At 38.1% G+C, this 21,912-nt stretch overlaps 1 protein-coding gene across 1 annotated transcript; it reads right to left on the minus strand.

Moving 5' to 3' along the window:
* Window positions 1-331: 331 nt before the first annotated feature.
* Window positions 332-6,696, minus strand: LOC123805369 (tripartite motif-containing protein 64C-like). Its single transcript, XM_045817850.1, is given in 7 exon segments — window positions 332-822; window positions 1,956-2,053; window positions 3,316-3,338; window positions 4,317-4,547; window positions 5,638-5,733; window positions 6,285-6,647; window positions 6,649-6,696. Coding segments are annotated over 7 exon segments (1,350 nt in total).
* Window positions 6,697-21,912: the final 15,216 nt, after the last annotated feature.

Raw genomic sequence — 21,912 nt, forward strand, 5'->3', positions numbered from 1 at the left:
TTTGGTTCGCAGCCTGTGCTCAATCCACTGAGCTACGCCAGCCAGGGCTATAATTTTTCATAATACAGCTGTTAGTTTAAAAACTGCCATTGAGCCCTCGACTGTATTCTAGGAAGCTCTCCATTGTAAACATTTTATTAAAATTTTAATAAGCACATTTATACATTCAATGTGGTTATGCCACTTTATAAACATACAATAATTATGTTTCCTGACGTTACAATTTGCTCCAAGACAGTCAGGTATCAACCTGCTGCCTCACAGGACATTTCATAAAAATAGTTTCCTTAGATATGGAACTTTACCAAATAAGTTGTCCAAACTTAACTTCTCATGGACAATCAAAGCATAGGAAAGGCTTCAGAGGGGAAGAGAAGGGAGGAGAAACTACACTACTTATGAGGGAACCTTTTTCAACATCATAGAAGCTCACAGTTGCATTGTCATAATCCAAAAACACTCCAATCTTACCCAGAGGCCTTTTCACATACTGAATTGAGGGTGGGCAGTTAGTGGAGAGACAATAATGGTCATTCACTTTCAAAAAACATAGAAGAGATGCGTCTTCATAATCAACAATAATATCTGTATCACTTATCAGGGAATCTTTACACACTCCCAGAATCCACATCGAGCAGTGCAGCTTATCCACCTCCCAGTAATGTCTACCAGCGGTAAAGGTATGAGTTCCCCATACCGCAAAACTCTGCACTCTCTGGGGCTCTCTGGATGCGCTGTCATGGTCATCTCCAAAATTCACACTAACATCCTTAGAAAGGCTGATACGGCGACTAATGGTTTCCTCACTCAGAACATTATCCACTGCAAAAGAAGCAAAACAAAACAAAACAAAACAAAAACCAGGTCAATGAGTGGAATTTCCATACCTTGAGGGACAGTCTCTTCATTTGCCCTCCTCTAAGGGAATACAAAATAAAGACAGTAAAGGGAGTTGAGACTGGCTCCTCTACCAGGACCAAAAGTTATCACTACCTCTACAGCCCAGAAATCCTTTAACTTATACCGAAAAAAAACACACAAAAAAACAAAGCAAAATAAAAACCCTCTGCATATGTTATGAACTGTGTAAAGTAGTGATTTAATCTCAATCCCTAGACAGTTTGTTTCAGGTCACACCTAAAACTTTTTCATCACTTTAGAAATCCCTTCTTGTGTTGATTGTCCTTGATATTATTTAGTAAATAGATAGCACTTTGCTATTTGAGGGTAATTATTGGAATATAAGTTGTACCTGTTATATATTCAAGAATCAAAATATTTCATAGAAATTCACATTGTAGATAAACTAGAAGTGTCTGAAGGGAATGTTCTGGCTTTACATGATCTGTTTAGACCTCACAGTCAGCCTGAAGGCCTGCTGTCTAGGAAGGGCCTGATATGGTAGGGCAATGTTCACAGATCCTTCTCCTGTCGGTGGTTTTGAAATGGATCTAACAGCATTAAAATTATTCTGCTTATGACAGTTTCAGTTATTTTTTGGACTTTCTGATCTTATAAATAATAATTTGTGCAATGTATGATAAATGCACTTGCAATATACAACAGGCTGAAAACCATCAATGCCATATTTAAATTTTCAAGAATGTTTGAGACTGAATAAACTACAATATTGATTGTTACTCTGGGAACTAAATATTCTATTTCTTCATAACCACATGACTAATCTCATTGCTCCTCTTCTAGTCTTCTAGTCTTCATCAAAGTCTACATCAATGTAATTTAAAAAGGCATCTTGCTTCATATTTTCAATATTCTATAAATTGCAAAGTTCAGCCTTGGTCATTGTGATATGACTATACAGGAGGTAGATAACAATTTTGGAAAGTCATGTACCACCTTCATGTCAGAAAAAAATATACAAAATTAAAATAGAAGACTCAGTCTTAAGAACCACTGAAGAAATGGAGGCCTGATGCCAAAGGGCTGACTCTTACCTCTGAAGTTGTTCAGCATATCTTGGATTCCAGTGAAGCGCCGTAAAGGGAGCTCTGGATTCATGGGCTGGGGCTTTTGCATCTGCACCAATTCAGTTCTGTAAAGAATGACAGCAGGGGAATTTAGGACTGAAGGCTAATCACACAATCGTTACAAAAATCACAGCTTTTAACCCAAGATATTTCACCAGAAGCCTCCCATTGAGTTAATTGGGTATACATTGTTTTTTACCCCTTGGGCATATAAGAAATGTTACTTTTTTTATCAGTTTAAGTTATATCAAATTTCAACTTTCCCATTTTTTTTCCAGATATTACCCCCTTTTCTGAAATTGAGAATCATTTCTTCCTTGTACTCCACCTCAGGAAATGCAAGATTCCTGGGTATCTTATAGAGAGCACAAAATTCAGGAAAAGCCTGTGGAACTTGAGTCTGCAAGTACCGTATTTTGCCCTGTATAATGCACATTTTTTTGCCCAAATCATTGAAAGAAAAATAAAGATGCTCATTGTACATTGATAGTACTAATTCTATATCTATATGAATGTTTTTAATTCTCTTATTTACGCTTATGCATTAAAAGTATAGCTCTAAGAAGCAGTAACTATAGCTGAATGCAAAATAACAACTTGGAAAATGATACTCTGTTTTGTTTCAAAGTATAAATCAATAAATAATTGATTAAAAAAAATGAAAACAAAATGTTTTTTTTCCTGAAAGTTTGGGCCAAAACTATAGATGGAAGTGCATTATACCCAGCAAAATACGGTAGTTTTCAATGAAACATTCAGTGTCCAAAAGGGAAAAATCTACATAGCCAGACAGCTTTGCTCTTTTTTTCGCCAAGCAAGTGAAAAAACTCTAACCTGGCAGGCCTGCTCCTGAAGGTTGCACTTCCTGAGGGCACCAGGAGGTCACCCCCCCCCCCCAAAGTGGGGACACTTTGCAAGGGGGGACATGCATTGATGGAACAGGCTGAGTCATTGCTACTCCTGGGAACAAAAGCAACACCCCCCTCTCCTATTCCACTCCAAGGAGAGCTCCCTCTTCCTGTCCTTTTCACCTTCCATCTCCAGTAGTACCTTACAAAAGTCCCTTCAGAAATGTTTATTGTGATGTCTGGAGAGAATGGGGGTGAGTGACTAGAACAAAGTCCAGAAGGTCAAATGGTTTTTAGGTATGTTGGAATGCAGACACATCAGGAAGAAACTTCTGAGACCAGAGTGCCCCAGGGCTTTCTTATTTTTTTTTAAACAAAACGGAAAATAGCCATTGAGGACAAGGTTTATAGCTCAAGTATTGTACACCCACTTCATCAAGAAGACAATGATTTCTTAGAAATCATCAGTGTAAACTCACCTTTCCAATATATTTCCCAAATCCTGCAAAACAAACAAAAAAGAAGGTAAACATGTGAGTTCTGGCTTTTATGCCTTTTCTAGTATGTTTTAATAGTTTTCAGGGTTTGTTTTAGTAAAGTATTTTTTCCCTATTCTTTTTTAAGGAATAATCAGAGGCCATCTCTCTCTTTCTGTCTCTTTCTGAGGGGGGTGAGAGAGAGAGAGGAAGGGAAGAAAAAACATCAGAAGGGAGAGGGAGAGAAATATCAGTAGGTGGTTGCCTCTCGAGCACCCCCTACTGGGGATCTGGCCCACAACCCAGACATATGCTCTGACTGGGAATTGAACCAGCAACCCTTTGTTCTCAGGCCCACGCTCAATCCACTGAGCTACACCAGGCAGGGCCAGAGGCTATCTTAATAACAGAACTTATACTAAAACATGCTGAGTTTCCTCAAGGTGCACTGAGGGAGGAAGGAGTTCAGGCAGAGAAGTGAAGGGATGCACCCAGTTCTAGGTTTCCAATGCCACTCATTGCCCCATCTTATTCCCAAGGAAAGATCTGACCATTTATGATAACAATGAAAGCAAAACAGCAAACCATATGAAAAATAGAGAGAACGTTAACATTGATTACCGCACTCTATAAGTCTTGCCTAGGCAAAGGGCAAGACCTCCATGTCTTTAGCAAGTTTCTTTTGTGTGGATAACAGGGAGTGACAGTGAATTAGGGGACATAACTAGAGAATTACCACAGCAAAGTTAATGTTCCCCGGTCAGAGACTGACTGATTTTGAACAATCTCTGAGTAGATAGTACTTTGCATTATACTTAAATCATTATTATCATGATATGGGTAAATCTGGACTCGACTGACTGGACTGACTTGATCATGGGAGCCAAGGAACATTATTGCTTAGCTGAGGGTAGTGGTATTGCATATACAGGCAGCATTTCAATATTAGGGTGACATTGCCCAGAAAAGGATTCCTGTCTCTGAGGATCGACCTCCCTTCTCACCTGGAGCAGCTCCACGTTAGGCTTGTGGCACATGTCAGTCAGCTCTCTCAACATTCCTTTCAGGCTTTCTTTCTGTTGGGTCATTCTGAGTTCGCTTTCCTTGAGTCGTTGGAAGATCTCCTTTGCTTCTCTCTCCATTGTGTCCAGATGGAGTTGCTCCTCCTCACAGAGAAATAGATGCATCTTCTGATATTCAGCTTTGATCATCACCCTCCTAAGGGCCACGTAGTCCTGCACAGATAGTGGAACAAAGGGATTACCTAGCCCCACTCTCAGCAGAAAACTTCAAACTTTAAATGTTTCCTTAGACTCATCAAAAAACTACTTGATAAACTTTCTGCCTCATACTTTCAAGCGTCTTGAGTATTTGCTAGTCCTTCTGTCTATCCTGACCCTATGATCCCAGACTTTTTTCCTGTTAAATTAAGCCCTCCAAAGGGCGTCAGGCTCTCTCCCTCTGATGCTTCTTCAAGGTTCTTACTCTATCAATTATTTCCCCTCTTTTACCTTCTTTTTCTCTTGTTCTTTTGCATGCTTTTTTTACATCTCTAACAATATTTAAGTATATACTGTATTATACTGATTTTGTAAAATTCTCTACTTGTTTTTCTATGTGCTGCTTTATTTTTTCCCCTGTCCTTTGGAGTCAAACTTAGTGTGGTGTTGTCTTTTACTCAGTTTTCGAAAGATTTGCCAAACCTTCAAAATTGAACTGGGAATACCTATCAAGCCCTGCTTACTGCATACACAGTTGACCCTTGAACATAAATTTCAACTGTGAGGGCCCACTATTACTCTGATTTTTTTCCAATAAATACACAGCTTACTGTCTGTATCTGTGAGTTTCCTATCCATGGGTTCAGCCCATAGCATATCAAAGAGGACATTTTTTATCTAAGATTGGAAACCCATGAATGCAGATGGCCAACTGTATGCATTAATTTATATCATTTTATATAAAAGACTTGAACATTCTTGAAATTTGGTATTTATGGGTCCTGAAAACAATGCCTTTCAGATAGGAAAGAATGAGGAAATTCTGGGAGAGTTCGAAGTTATATGTGGCTAATTGACTGCAAGCCCTCTGCCTTGTTCAAGAGTCAACTATGTTCCTGTTCCTTGCAGTAGCTTCTGTTGGCTGATTATGTATTTTTTTGGCCAGTACATATGTGATTACTGACATATTACTAAAACCCACTGCCTTTTCATAGGCAGAAACCATTACCCTTTAACTGGTAACTTGAATTTGGCTAAAAATATAAGCTAGCTTTTTTCAACCCGCATGAAAATATAAAAATAAACAGAACATGTTCATTCTTACCTGTAATGACTGGGTTTTGCTAGCTTCCTGCTTCAGATTGCTTTTCATTTCTTGAGTCATGTTCCATAAAGAGTTCATTCTCTTTATAAGTTCCTCCTGCAAAATAACTGTGAGCTTTAGTGACAAAAAGATGATATTGTAAATGTCATTCCCTTATTTATGGTTAGAGGCAGTTGTTGGGAAAAGTCACCTTGAGTTAAAATGGAGAGGTCTGGTTTTCTCCACATTAATTTAATTTGATTCAAATATTCAGAATATCAGAGGTGACAGAAACATATAATAAAGAGTTTGGGGGGACCCTGAAGATAACATTCATTTCTTAAGAAACTGGCACCCAGATTTTCACCTATAAATAGGTCAAACTTGCACTAGAAGCCAGTGTTCCTGGTGCTGGCCACCCGCCCCACAATTGCACCAGTTCTACATACGTAGACAGTATTTCGAAGGCAATCTACTTTGCTAAAGGCTCAACACATCTTTGATTATACTGCCCAAGTTGGTTAATAGCATTGCCCAGTTACATTTGGAATTTGGAATTTACATTGAAACGGTACCATCTCCACTATCTCCATTGCCATCCACTTCCTTATCATCATTCTCATCTTTCTCTCTCATTTTGGAGCTTATAGCCATCACATTGCACCTACCCTGTATTCCTCAGCAGACCACTGTATTGGACTGTGGCTGTGAGCCGCATGCTCTGGGGTTTCAGAACAGAGTGCACAGAGCATGTTCTTCTCATCCTTGCAGAACAGCCCCTTTGCTTCTTTGTGTGCCACACAGATCTGCTCCTCAGAGCTATTGATGTAGTGAGTTCTGGCCTCTCTGGCAATGGAAGCCAGGTTCCTCAGTGCAATGTTGGTTTTGAAATCTGGCCTCTCTGATACTCCTCTGCACTCAGGGCAGCACCTTGGAGTCTGGGCTTCCTCCCAGCAGAGGTACAGGCAGAGACGGCAAAAGCTGTGCCCACAGTCTATGGTGACAGGGTCCAGGAAGTAGTTCCTACAGATGGGAGCAGGTGAGATCATTCTGGAAGGCTGATGAGGTGTCTGAATCCATGTTTCTGAAAAATTAAAATCAGAAAGAAAGAGAAAGTCATTTTTTTCCCCCCAGATGAGGAAAGAAAGGCCTTTGGATAAAGGCATACCTACTTGAGCTCTGTCTACCTGTTAAATAGGAACCTAATTACCCATTAACTTACCTCCTGTACAAACCTAGACCTGGTAAGTCTAGACAGGTTGGGTTTTTCCCTGACACAAGTGAAAAAATGAGACAAGAGAGTCCTCAGCATCTTTCTTTGTTTAAAATAAATAATGATCTCAAATGCAGAAGGGAAGATGGTGGCAAGGTAGGTGGGAGTGGAGCCCAGTTCTCCCTGAGCCCAGCTGGAACACCTGCTTGATCTTCTGAGGAACAGAGTGAACAGCCAATGGAATCCCAGCTTATGTGAAGTTTGGAGAAGTTACAGAAGACATTGAAAAACCTACAAACTATTGTTAATAATTGTTGTTCCATACAATTGTGCATACTACACAGCAACCCTCCATGATGTTAGCCCACCTCATTTAATCCTGAGCATTATTACTGTTGTAGTTAACTCCATTCTCTCTTACACTACACCTACTTTCTATACTTTAATCTCACTACATCTCGACATCTATCCTTGCACAAGCACTCTGTTTTCTGGGTTCAGTGCAGAATCATCCTCCCCTCTAACAAGAGTCTCATCTCTCTTTCACCATTTGTAAAAAGTGGCTAGTTGGGTGAAATAGCTCAGTTAACACTATACTTATCCAAAGAATCTCCTGTCTCTTCTCTACTTGCTGGTGTTTTAAATCCCATAAAACACTCTCCTGCTGCCTTAATCCATTTTGCCTACCCCTTGCCACTGATCACACACAAGAATAGGTGGGAGCTGCAAACATCAGTATACCTGCTGGAGGATAAAAACCACCAAAAATGGAACCACCAAAAGGTAAAAACCCAACTACAACAAGAGGGCCCACACAAACAGAAGAAAGGGCACACTTAAAGTGTCCAAAGGAGGAGACCAGAGATCACAGCACAGAACCTCACAGAATCCCCACCACAGAAGGTCACCCTACAGAGACAGTTAGCAAAGTGAAACATCAGGAAGCATAGAAACAAACAAAAAGGGTCACCTAAAATGGGGAGACACAAAAAGAACAAGCAATCAAAAGGAACGGAAGACTCCCCACTAAAAGAGCTAAATGAAATGGAGGTAAGCAAACTATCAGATATAGAATTCAAATAAATGGTTACACACATGCTCAAGGAACTCACAGACAACTACAGGAACTGAATGAGAACTACATCAGCATGAAAAAGGAAATAGAAACTAGAAACAAAAAAACAGGAAGGAATGAACAATAAAATCTCAGAAGTAAAAAACACACATAGAAGGAGTTACAAGCAGGCGGGATGAAGGAGAGGATCAAATCAGTGAGTTGGAGGACAACGTAGAAAAAAACACCCAGACAGAACAAGAAAAAGAAAAGAGGCTCCTAAAGAACAAACAGGTGGTCAGGAGCTGCAAGGCAACATGAAATGTAACAGTATCCATAAAAAAAAGGGATACCAGAAGGATAAGAAGAAGAGCAAGGGATAGAAAACCCATTTGAAAAAAGTAATGATGGAAAACTTCCCTAATGTGATAAGAGAAAGTCACACAAATCCAGGAAACACAGAGAGTCCCAATAAAGAGGAACCCAAAGAGGCCCACTTCAAGACATCATAATTAAAATGGCAAAAATTCCAAGACCAAGAGAGAATCTTAAAGGCAGCAAGGAAGAAACAGGAAGTAACATACAAGGGATCCCCAATAAGGCTAAGTGCTGACTTCTGAATGGAAATACTCCAAGCCAGAAGCAAATGCCAAGAAATATTCCAAGTAATGAAAACTAAAGGCATGCCACCAAAACTACTCAGCAAGACTCTCAATTAAAATGGAATGCCAAATAGAGAGCTTCCCAGACAAAAGAAGTCTAAAAGAATACACCTCCACCAAACCAGACTTGCAAGAGACGCTAAAGGGACTGCTTTAAGAAGAGAAAGGAAAAGGGTAAGAGAGAGAGAAGAACACAGGTAGGAGAAAATGGTAATGAATAAGTACTTACCAATAATAACCTTAAACGTAAATGGATTAAATAATCCAATCAAAAGACACAGAATAGCTGAAAGGATAAGAAAGCATGACCCACACATATGCTGCCTACAGGAGACCCACCTCAGGACAAATGACCTACAGAGACTGAAAGTGAAGGGCTGGGAACAAATTTCCCATGCAAATGGACAGAAAAACACAAATCTGGGGTAGCAATACTCATATCAGACAAAATAGATTTCAAAAAAAGGGCCATAAGGAGAGACCCAGAAGGTCACTTGATAATACTCAAGAGAAGAATTCACCAAGAAGACATAAGCATTGTAAATATATATGCACTCAACATAGGAGCACCCAAATACGTAAAGAAAATCTTAGAGGACTTCAGGAAAGATATTGACAGCAACACAATTATAGTGGGAGATTTTAACATCCCACTGTCAAAAATGGACAAATCTTTCAAAGAAAATATCAACAAACATATTGTGGCATTGAACAATGCCCTAGAGGAAATGGACTTAAATGACAAATATAGAGCCCTCCATCCCAAAGAAGCTAAATACACATTCTTTTCACATGCACATGGAACATTTGCAAAGATAGACCACCTGACAGGACACAAAACAAGACTCAACAAATTCAAGAAAATTGAAATCATACCAAGCATTTTCTCTGACCACAAGGGACTAAAACAAGAAACCAACCCCCCAGGGAAAAAAAAAACAAAACACTCAAAAACATGGAAACTGAATAGCATGCTATTAAACAATGAATGGGTCAAGCATGAAATTAGGGAAGAAATCAAAAAGTGTCTGGAAACAAACAAAAATGAACTCACAACAACCCAAAACTTATGGGACACAGTGAAGGCAGTCCTGAGGGGAAGTTCAATCCAACACAGGCCTACCTAAAAAAAGATAGAAACATTTCGAACAAACAACCTAACCCTACACCTACAAGAACTTGAGGAACGACAAGAAAGACAGCCCAGAGCAAGTAGAAGGAAGGAAATAACCAAGATCAGAGCAGAATTAAATGACGTAGAGACTAAAAGCACACTTCTAAGAATCAGTGAATCCAGGAGCTGGTTCTTTGAAAAGATAAACAAAATTGACTAGCCTTTCAGCAGGCTCATCAAGACAAAAAGAGAGAGGACCCAAATAAACACAATCAGAGATGAAAGAGGAGAAATTATAACTGTAACCACAGAAATACACAGGATTGTAAGAAATTACTATGAAGAACGGTATGCCAAGTAATTTGAAAACCTAGGTAAAATGGACAAATTTCTAGAAACATATAATCTTCCAATACTCAATGAAAAAGAAGCAGAAAGCCTGAACACGCCAATAACAGCTGACGAAATTGAAGCAGTAATCAAAGAAACTCCTGACACACAAAAGCCCTGGACTGGTTGGTTTCAGAGGAGAATTCTACAAAGCATTCAAGGAAGAGCTAACCCCTATCCTTCACAGACTATTCCAAAAACTCCAACATGATGGAAGGCTCCCAAACTCTTTTTATGAAGCCACCATCATCCTAATCCCAAAACCAGAACACATCAAAACCTAATCCCAAAACACAACAAAGAAAGAAAACTTCAGGCCAATATCGCTGATGAACATAGACACTAAAATCCTCAACAAAATATTGGTAAACCGCATCCAGCAATACATTAAAAAGATCATACACCATGACCAAGTGGGATTCATCTGGGGATGCAAGGAGGGTTCAATATTCACAAGTCAGTAAATGAAATACATCACATAAACAAAAGCCAAGAGACAAGTCACATGATCGTATCAATAGATGAGGAAAAGGCATTTGATAAGGTGCAACTCCCAATTATGAGAAACACACTCAGCAAAATGGGAATAGAGGAAGCATTCCTCAACATAATAAAGGCCATAGGTGAGACACCTAGAGCCAACACCATTACTCAATGGGCAAAAACTAAAATCTTTTCCACTAAGATCAGGAACAACACAAGGTTGTCCACTTTCACCACTTCTGTTCAGTATAGTATTGGAAGTTTTAGCCACAGTGATCAGACAAGAAAAGGAAATAAAACACATCCAAATCGGAAAGGAGGAAACAACACTGTCATTGTTTGCAGATGACATGATAATGTACATAGAAAATCCTATAGATTCCACCAAAAAACTGCTCTACCTAAGAAATGAATTTGCAAAATGGCAGGATACAAAGCCAATATCCAGAAATCAAAGGCATTTTTGTATACCAACCATGAAACAGCGGAAGCAGAAATGAAGAAGAAAAATCCCATTCAATATAACAAAAAAGGAAAATAAGATGCCTGGGAATAAACTTAACCAAGGAGGTTAAAGACCTGTATGCAGCAATCTATACAACACTGAAGAAAGAAATCAAACAAGACACAAACAAATGGAAACATGCACCACGCTCATGTATTGGAAGAACTAACATTATCAAAATGTCCATACTACCCAAAGCAATTTGCAGATTCAATGCAATACCTATTAAAGTACCAAAGGCATATTTCACAGACATAGAACAGACACTTCAAAAATCTATATGGAACCATAATCAAGCCCGAATAGCTGCTGCAATTTTGAGAAAGAAGAGCAAAGTAGGAGGGATCATAATACCAGATACCAAACCCTATTACAAAGCCACTGTAATCAAAGCAGCCCAGTACTGGCATAAAAACAGGCACTCGGACCAGTGGAACAGATCAGAGAGCCCAGACATAAACCCAAGTCTCTATGGTCAATTAATATTTGACAGAGTGGGCAGCAACATAAAATGGGGTGGAAATAGCCTCTTCAACAAATGATGTTGGGAGTACTGGACAGCTACGTGCAAAAAAATGGAACTCGAGCACCAACTCACACCATACACAGAAATAAATTCAATGTGGATAAAAGATTTAAATATAAGCCATGACACCATTAAGTCCTAGAGGAGCACATAGGCAAGAAAATCTCACATATTTCATGCAGCAACATTTTTTACTGATATATCCCCCTAGAACAAAGGACATAAATGAAAGAATAAACAAATGGGATCTCATCAAAATAAAAAGCTTCTGCATGGCTAAGGAAAACAGTATTAAAATAAGAAGAGAACCAACTGCAGGGCAAAACATATTTGCCAATGGTACCTCAGGCAAGGGTTTAATCTCCAGATATACAAAGAACTTACATGAGTCCACTCCAAGAAGACAAGCAACCCAATTAAAAAAAAACAAAAAAAACAAAAACGGGCAAAGGACTTGAACAGAAACTTCTCCAAGGAGGACATACAGAGGATCCAGAGACACATCAAAAGATGCTCAATACAGCTGGCTATCAGAGAGATGCAAATTAAAACCACTATGAGATACCACTTTACACCAGTCAGAATGACCATCTTAAACAAAGCAACAAACAACAAGTATTGGAGAGGTTGTGGAGAAAAGGGGACCCTAGTGCACTGTTTGTGTGAGTGCAGACTGGTACAACCACTATGCAAACCAGTATGGAATTTTCTCAGAAAACTAAAAATGGTTCTACCTTTTGATCCAGCAATTCCACTGCTAGGACTATATCCTAAGAACCCTGAAACATGAATCCAAAAGTACCTATGCAGCCCCAATGTTCATAGCAGCACAATTTATAATAGCCAAGTGTTGGAAGCGACCTAGGTCCCCATCAGTAAATGAATGGATCAAAAAACTATGGGACATTTACACAGTGGAATTCTACACAGAAGAAAGACAGAAGGAGGTCCTACCCTTTGGGACATTATGGATGGAACTGGAAAGCATTATGCTAAGTGAAACAAGCCAGGCCATGAAAGACAAATACCATGTGATCTCACCAATAACAGGAACTTAATCAACAAAACAAACACGCAAGCAAAGCATATCTAAAGACATCGAAATTGAGAACAGGCTGACAGTGATCAGCGGGGACAGGTGAGGGTATAATGGGGGAAAAGGGTGAATGGTTTACAGGAACAGGTATAAAGGACAAGCGCGTGGGTGGAGAGGAAACAGGAAAGAAAGGTGGGGAAGGCTGGCGTGGTGGGGAGGGATGGGGGGAAAAGGCAGAAAACTGTACTTGAACAATTATAAAGTAAATTTAAAAAATTAAAAAAAACAAGGATCTCAATTATACCTAATTTACCTAAACAAGCTCAGTGTTCCAGAAGCACATACATAGGCTATGAATCATTCGATCTCTCTCTCTCTCTCTCTTCCTTTTCCTCTTTCTCTGTCTCACTCTCTCTCTTTCTGACTCCGTGACTGTAAAAAACACACACACACCATTCATGTCTATGCTAATAGTCTGTGCCCTGCCTCCAAACTGACGAACAAAACTGTTGCTATTAAGTTATGCTTATTTAATTTAATCAGTGTTAACTTTAACTTTAAACTCCTTAAATTACCAACAGTTGAATTTACACCTTAACTTTAATAGCAAAACTTTCAAACAATAAGTTGTAAAAATTATCTGTTATTTCTATGTTCAGAAAAACAATTTTTTCCCAAGTCAGTTTACTCCATCATAGCTCCTTCACATTTTGAACTGGTGAGTGCTCAAGCTACAGTGATAATCAGCAACAAGTATTCAATTATTTAAAAAGAAATGAGGACGCTGGGATGTCCCCTCTACACTAGAAAATCCAGAGATGCACCCTGGCTCATGTGGTTCAGTGGGTTGCGTGCCAGCCTCTGAACCAAAAGGGTTGCTGATTGGATTTCTAGTCAGGGCACATGCCCGGGCTGCTGGCCAGAACCCCAGCTGGGCGTGCACAAGAGGCAACCACACATTGATGTTTTTCTCCCTCTCTTTCTTCCTCCCTTCCTCTCTCTCTGGAAATAAATAAATAAAATCTTAAAAAGAAAAAAGAAAATCCAGAGATGCAGTTAAGGAAGCATAACCGCTTCGTCTTTATTTCTGCTACTCCCCCATTAATACCAGTGCAACTTCTTGGGAGTGCTTACCAGTTGATCCGATCTACTTTGAAGTTTTCAAAACTATTCTGAAAACTGAAGGTTTCAAAGAAATAACAAATAGGGTCTTTACAAGGGTTTTCTAATTAATCCAACACATTTAATTTTTAGGTTGATGTATAAAGACTATCACATGCATACATTATGTCGAACATTTTGATGGTTTAATATTTCCATATTGCATAAAACTAGGGAAATCTCTTTTAACACATAAAATACCTAGTAGCAATATGGTAATAAAAATGAACAACTTATTATAACAAATATCAATATGTTACAAGTACTCTAGTGACACATGTTTTGAATGTTGATGTCATTTAGATAATTAGGAAAGCTACTTGTTTGCTTGGAGGAGACCCGATCACTGTAACATGTCAATTGAAAGTATTTGTATAAGAGAAAGCAGACATGGAGACATTTACTCTAAATTCCATACTCACCAGGGTCTCTATGAGTGGTCTCTCCTCTGGAAATTCTGTCGATTATCAGGGGCAGGGGGAACTCCCTCTGCTCTCCTGGCAGCTACAAATTGTGTCAGTCTACTCTGGAGAAGAGGTGTCCTTTTAAGGGATTCTACCCACCTAAGGCCACACCCACTTCCTGAGGTTGGCCAACATTATCAGAAGGAGGTGACATGGCTGACTAGGGTATGTGGAGAGAGACAGAGTGGCTGATTAGGTTCACAATGTATAGAAAACAACACTGGGGAGCTGACACCCTAATAAAATGTAAATGTTTCTTGGTAAGTTGTATGAAACTTTTAGATTTTCTTTCCCACTTTTTATTATAGAAATACACTTGGTTACATAGTGGAAGAAAGGGGAAAAAAGAACAAAAGAAGAAAGAAATGAACAAGAAATGCACTTGGTTAAATTTCTTCCTAACTACACTGATTATAGATTTCAGGAAAATTTCCAATTACACAATCATGTTATGTTAATAATGGAAATTATGATAGATTTATTTCTTGCCAACTGTTATAAGATGTATTTCATTTTCTTGTCTATTTGCATGGAATAGGACATCAGCATAGTGTTAAATACAAGTGGTAATAGGAGATATTCTTATTTCATTCCTTATTAAGGGAAAACTTTCAAAATTTTCATTAAATGTGATACTTGCTATGTATTTTTCTAGATAATTTCTGTAAGATTATAAAAGTTTCTTCTCTGTCTATAAGTATTTAAAAATAACCAATGGGCATTAAATTATTTCAAAAGCCTTTGTTCAGCTCATTCTTCAACAGTATAACCAATTCATTGAATAATATCCCATTTTAAATGCCCAGTTTGAGCTCATTTGTGTTGTTTAGATTCTTCAAGATATAGCACCCTTATATAATTTTAAAGCCTCACGATAAGTCATAATGAGATACAGCACCATATAACAAATTGCACCTTAAAAAAATGAAATGAATGCAGTAACCTGTTCTAAAGTAAACTAAGGGTGACTTATTCGTGTTTCCATGATGAGAACATAATCTTTTCTCTCTTTTTGTCACAGATTTTGATTTACACATAACTATAAGCTGTGCATCAGTAAGATTGAAATAGAATGTTTTTAAAGCTATATCTACAAACTAAAGGTTTTTAAAATATATAGAGGTCCTCATTCCATGACCTGTGTTCCCAATTAATTCAACACAATCATTTAAGTTGTATGAAACACTTGTTTTCACCTCAGCAGTTTCCGAGGTTTGGGGTGAACCAAAGCAAGATAACTGAGCCCTCTCCTCCAGGAAACTTACTAAGTAAGAAAGAAGGTAAGGCACAATTTGGGAGACATGCTTGATTAATGACAAGATTTAATGAAATACAACTCAATCCTTAGTTCATTAAAATATTTAAACAGTAATTTTTTTCCAGAAACATACTCTGAGCCCCATATGCTTTTAAAATTTTTCTAGTGGCCTCATAATAAAAAGTAATTAAAAACATTTAAAATAAAATTTAAGAATATATTTAACCCAACACATCTAAAACATTATCATTTCAACATATTACTATTAAAATATTAATGAGATATTTTACATTCCTTTTTTTACTAAGTTTTTGATATTCCACATGTGTTTTACCCTTAAACACAGATCAATTCAGACTGCTACATTTCAAATGCTCAGTATCTGCCATGTGACTACCCAATTACACAAAACAAAATTAGATGAACCACCCAGCTACCTGGAAAACCCCTTGTTCCCAAATCCTTAGCTGACAAAACAATTTCAAGTAGTCTTAGGGGAGAGAGGGTGGGTAGGAACCCACCTTCTTTTAAATTCCAACAGATGGCCATTATGAATGGTCTTATGATAGTAGTTTTAGGGGAAAAATAGTCCAAGTTAACCAGGCTGGTTACTTTATAGGCCAGTATTCACTGGTGGATGTAACTTGGTATCATAATAACCACTAATGAGGGTCTTTATTTTCTGGAAAATGTGGAGACTGAATTTCATTATTTCAGCCCAATTTCTAAAGACTAGGCAGTTTTCTGAAGGTTTCGAACTATACACTCTTAACCAGAGATTACGTTATCATAGGTGTAAACAGGAGTTTAAGTCAATTTGATCAGATTTACGTAATCCCTTAATCTATTTAAGGAAACAATAGTAAATTCTTGCCCGTGGTAAATAAACAATCTGATCTAATTTTATCTGATGCCATTATTTGATCTTACATTTTTATGCCCTCATAGTGGACCTTGATGTATGCCTTTCGGTAATCCTTCATTATAAACCTGAAATACAAAACTACAGTAAGTCTTTGGCATGGGTTTTTGTTTTCAAATAGATTACTTTTTTAGAGCAGTTTTAGGTTCAGAGCGAAATTGAGGGGAAGATACAGAGATATGGCCCTTGCCCCCACATGCATAGCCTCCCTACATTATCAACACCCTCCTTCATAGTAGTATATTTATTGCAATTAAGGAACCTGCCATGACACATCTTTATCACCCAGAGTCCCATAGACAAACCTATAGTTTACTTTATGGTTCACTCTTGGTAATGTACATTCTCTTGGTTTAGACAATTTATAATGAAATGTAATCACCATAAAAGAATCATACAGAATAGCTCCACTGACTGGAAAATCCTCTATCCACCACCTGAATCCAGTATTTGAATATGTCTTTTTTAATAGTAGAGAATTTTTCAATAAGGCAATTAAAAATAAACGCTTACTTATATAAATTGAAAAAACTGTGAGTTCTGTTATAAAATTGTCCTTTAGGTTGAAATGGTTTATAAGTACTTGGTATATATATACTTTATTTTGAGGAATTGCTCTTTTTTCTGTTTGTGAATATTTTCTTATTTATTTATATTTAGAGAGAGGAGAAGGGAGGGAGTGAGGAAGAGAAACGCAAATGTGTGGTTGCCTCTTGTGTGCCTCCCACTGGGGACCTGGCTGCCAACCCAGGCATGTGTCCTGCATGGGAATCCAACCAGTGACCCTTTGGGTCTCAGGCTAGCACTCAATGCACTGAGCCACACCAGTCAGGGCTGTTTATGAACCTTTTTAAAGTTAAAAGCATTTAATAATACAAAAAGAGTTTGAATGACTTTGAAGATATATTTTCTACTCAGTAGCAGCACCATCCATGGGGACGGAGCTACAGGTAATGAAATTTTAAAATCGTAGATCATTGGATCAGTATTCTACAGCATAAATTAGTTGTAGCGCCTTACAAAACCTACCAAATCACGGAGCGCAATGAATTCATAGATCAAAAGTTTGGAGTGAGCTAATAAACTTCCCTGAAGCATTGCCTTAACACCTTGTAACTGTGAAAATCAAGAAATAATCAAAACATTTTTGATGAAATGGGTCAGACTGAGGAGTGTCTACTTGCTATAGGGGTCCTCTCAATTCTGGGTCAATACATTATAGAGATGAACCCTTTCTGTAACCTGATCCTCACAGCCTCCTAATTTATTCTTGTTCAATAATCCTCTTGACTCTGCCTCTAAGCTTGCGATCTTCTAAGCCTGGCTTCTCCTGGTAATAGATTTAACTCTATCTTAAGGTTGTGGTTGAAATTCAAGAATAGAAGTCTTAACCATATGTATTTTCATTAATTCTTGTATCCTTCTTTGTGGCTTGGCTTTATGTCCTTATTCCTTTTATTTTTTTTCTCCTAACTTGAACATACACACTTAGTCTTAGGGGAGGGCAGTTGAAATTAATTATTAATATTGAACTTACTGTTTTTAAGTTCCTTTAAGTTAGTTATGCTAAGACTTCTTTGTATTCATTGCAAATATTTTTCCCAGTAGGCTGTTTTTCATTTGTTTACATTCGCTTGGTGATTTTTCCAATTTTTATGTTTAGAAGGTCATCTAGACTTATTAAACCACACTCTCATTTTCTTCTGATTTTCGGTTCACATTTAATGTTTTATTTCATCTGGAATTAATTTTGGCATTTGAATATATACTGGATTGAATATAGATTAACTCTAAATTATCTGTTTAAAATATAAATATTAATTTGATGAAATGTATTTTTGGAATAAACAAATTAAATTTAAATAATTTGAAAATTTTACTATTTATTTTTCTATTTTGATATCTTTCTTTTTATTTTTTGAACATTTTATTTATTTATTTTTAGACAGAAGGGAAGGATGGGAGAAAGAGAGGGAGAGAAGCATCAATGTGTGGTTGCCTCTCCTGCATCCCCTACCCAGGCACATGCCCTGACTGGGAATCGAACTGGGGACCGTTTGGTTCACAGGCCAAAGCTAAATCCAATGAGCCACACCAGCCAGGGCTGATTTCTTTACAAATAGCCCCAAACCGTTTATCGAAATTTCTGAAGGATCTGATTTACTCAAGTTAATGTTAGTGTCTGAATTGAAATGGGAAATCATAGTGATGGGCTCTAAAACCAGAGATGAAATTCCATTTCATTTGGTCTTTATAACCTTTCCACTTTTTCAAAGCAGTGTATGTTTTATAAACTTTCCTATCAGATGAGTATAAGGCATTGTAACAGTGGATTAATGTATCCCAAGGGTCCCCAACCAGTGAGTGGCCCATTAGGAACCAGGCCACACAGCAGGAGCAGTGGGGCAAGTGAGCAAAGCTTCATCTGTATGTATAGCTGCTCCCCATCACTTGCATTACCACCTAAACTCTGTCTCCTGTCAGATCAGCGGCAGCATTAGATTCTCATAGGAGCATGAATCCTATTCTGAACTGTGCATGTGATGGATCTAGGTGGCACACTTCTTATAAGAATCTAATAGCTGATGATTTGAGGTAGAGCTGAGGTGGTGATGCTAGCACTGGGGAGTGGCTGTGAAAACCAATTATCCTTAGCAGAGAGGTGTGACTGCACAGAGACCATAATAAGTCAATTCTTGCAGACTCATATTAAAACCCTATCAGTGAGTGGCAAGTGACAATTGAGCTGCATCTAGTGGCAGGCTATAAAGCCATAACCCCCATCGTCCATGGAAAAATTGTCTTCCATGAAACTGGTCCATGGTGCCAAAAAGGTTGGGGACTACTGGGTTAGAGTATCATCATCCCAATGCAGCATAGTTGCAGGTACACATCAGGTCACATACAAAAAAACAACCAATGAATGCATAAATAAGTGGAGGAACAAATCTATGTTTTCCTTCCATTGTCTCTCTCTAAAATCAATAAATTAAAAAAAAATTAAAAACAATTCTGAAAAGACCACACACTTGACAACTAATACTTCATGACATATGGAAAATGGCAAAACTGTGGAGACTTTTAAAAGATCAGTGGTTGTGTGGATTTCAGGGGGAGAGGTAAAAAGTCAGATCACAGAGGGTTTTTAGGACAGTGAAAATATTCTGAATGATACCATAAGGATGAATACATGTCCTTAAACATTTGTCCTGACCGTTTGAATGTATAACATCAAGAGTGACTGGATGGACTCCTGTGATAAAGATGTGTCAGTGAAGGTTCATTGATTATAGCAAATCTCCCACTCTCCTGCAGGATGCTGATAATGGGAGAGGAAGTTGATGTGAGCAAAGGGAATATGTGGAAACTCTGTAATTTGGGCTTAGTATCCTGTAAACTTCAAATTACTCTAAAATCAATGTCTACTTAAAAGTAATATAGGTGGTCTGACTACTACACATTGTGAATTTATTAGACTCATATTTTGTCATATGCCTCAAAAATAATCTTCACACTTTATATTCACCTTGGAATGAATATGGCAGACCAGATTCAATGGTTTCATTATTTAGATTTTACTTATTTATTTTTAGAGAGAGAAGGAGGGAAGGAGAGAGTGAGGGAGAGAGACATTGATGTCCTTGTAAATCATCGATCAGCTCACCCTAGCAATAGAACTGGTGACCCTTTTGTCTGCAGGACGATTCCCAATACACTGAGCCACATCAGTCAGGGCAGATTCCATGGCTTTATATAATCCACTTATAAAAGATGTGATTGCAATCTGTTAATGAATTATAGAAATATGAGTTTTGAGCCTAATCATATCATTCTGTATTTCAGAAGGCGACAGGCTGGAATTATTTTCCCATAACATCTGAATAGAGAATCAGAGTAAAAAAAAAGGTGTTTAAGTAGTACCCCATTATCTTCCACTACTTTCTGAGTAGTGGTTTCACAGGTAATAATTTCTGGTGAGTAGTAAGAACGAGAAAAGAGCCAGACACCAGTAATGTGTTTCCTTATATTTGTTAAGGGAGTAACATAGCTCCTTGTACTGCAGACAAAATCTTCTATTACAAGCACATTCATTCATATTTTTGTTATTCTACTTACCTATATATCTCAGACTATAGATAGTAATGCACTTAGTCATTTCTAAATATCAGTGATTAGTTCCTTCTTATTTCTAGAGGCAGAAGTCTCTCGACCTTGCTGCGTATATATGCGTGCTAAGTGCAGTAACTGAAGACACAGAAAATAAGGTAAAGAAAATTAAGAGCTGGTCACTCCCATCTAGGTTTCCTCCCATCTTTGTTCTTGGTTTCCCAGGGTTGGGATAACAAGCTGCTACACACCAGGTAGTTGTGAACAACAGCAATGTACTCTCTCATCGTTCCAGAGGCTAGAAGTCTGACATCAAGGAATGGCAGAGCATTCTCACTCCAAAGGCTCTGGGGGAGGATCCTTTCTTGCTTCTTCCATCTGGTAGCTCCTGGCATTCCTCCCCTGTGGCAGCATGACCACAATCTTGACTTCTCTCTCTTCAAGGCCTCCTTTCTCTGTGTCACTGTCTCAAATCTCTATCACCATTCTCATCTGAGGTCAGTAGTCATTCATTGGATTTAGGATCAACCCCAAATCTGGGATGATCTGAACTTTAGGTGGTCAACTTAATTACACCTACAAAGACCTAATGTCCCAGTAAGGTCACATTCATCACAGCTAGAGGATTTTAGGACTTAAAAATGGAGGAATAATTTTTTTGTGTGGGGGAGAATAATTTACCTCACTACACCCTCCAATGAAATGAAAGAAGGTTATCCTGTAATTCTGAGGATTCAGTGTTTCCTGAAAAAGAAAAGGAAAATGTTTACTTGTGATATGTTATATACATTACTCTCATTTATTCTATGAAAAATACATTGCAAAACCCCCGGGGGAAGCCTGAAATCTTGGCTAGAACCAAACCCTCTATATACTATGTTTTCCCTTGTACAAGGAGACTTATGATAAAGTCTAAGCTACTTCTGTACTGTGGGACCATTATTAAGTAAGATGAGGGTTGCTTCAACACAAACACTTCAATATTATGACAGTGGATCTGATATCCAAGATGGCTACTAAGTGGCTAACAAGCTGGTAGGGACTCTGGGCAGATGCTCTGGATGATTCATGTCCCAGGAAGGGCAGAGAGTGACAGTGTTGGGTTCCACCAGAATGGCATGCCATTTAAAACCTAGGACTGTCTCTTAATGGGACCTTCCATTTAATATTCCCAAACCATGGTTGACTTCAGGTAACTGAAACTGAGGAAAACAAAATGGTGGAGAAGAGGGAGACTACTGTAGTACATTACATTCAGTGAGTAGAGAAATTGTTGATGTAAATGTCTTGCATTCTAGGTTTTGTATAATAAGGTCTTCAGGATTCTCTTCTAGAACTAGAGTTACTAGGTCAGAGGCAGGTGTATTTTTAAGGATTTTAATGCATATTTCAAACTATCCT

This window comes from Phyllostomus hastatus, unplaced genomic scaffold (genome assembly GCF_019186645.2).
Source record: "Phyllostomus hastatus isolate PE091 unplaced genomic scaffold, TTU_PhHast_1.1 phas_scaffold_317, whole genome shotgun sequence".
Lineage (NCBI taxonomy): Eukaryota > Metazoa > Chordata > Mammalia > Chiroptera > Phyllostomidae > Phyllostomus > Phyllostomus hastatus.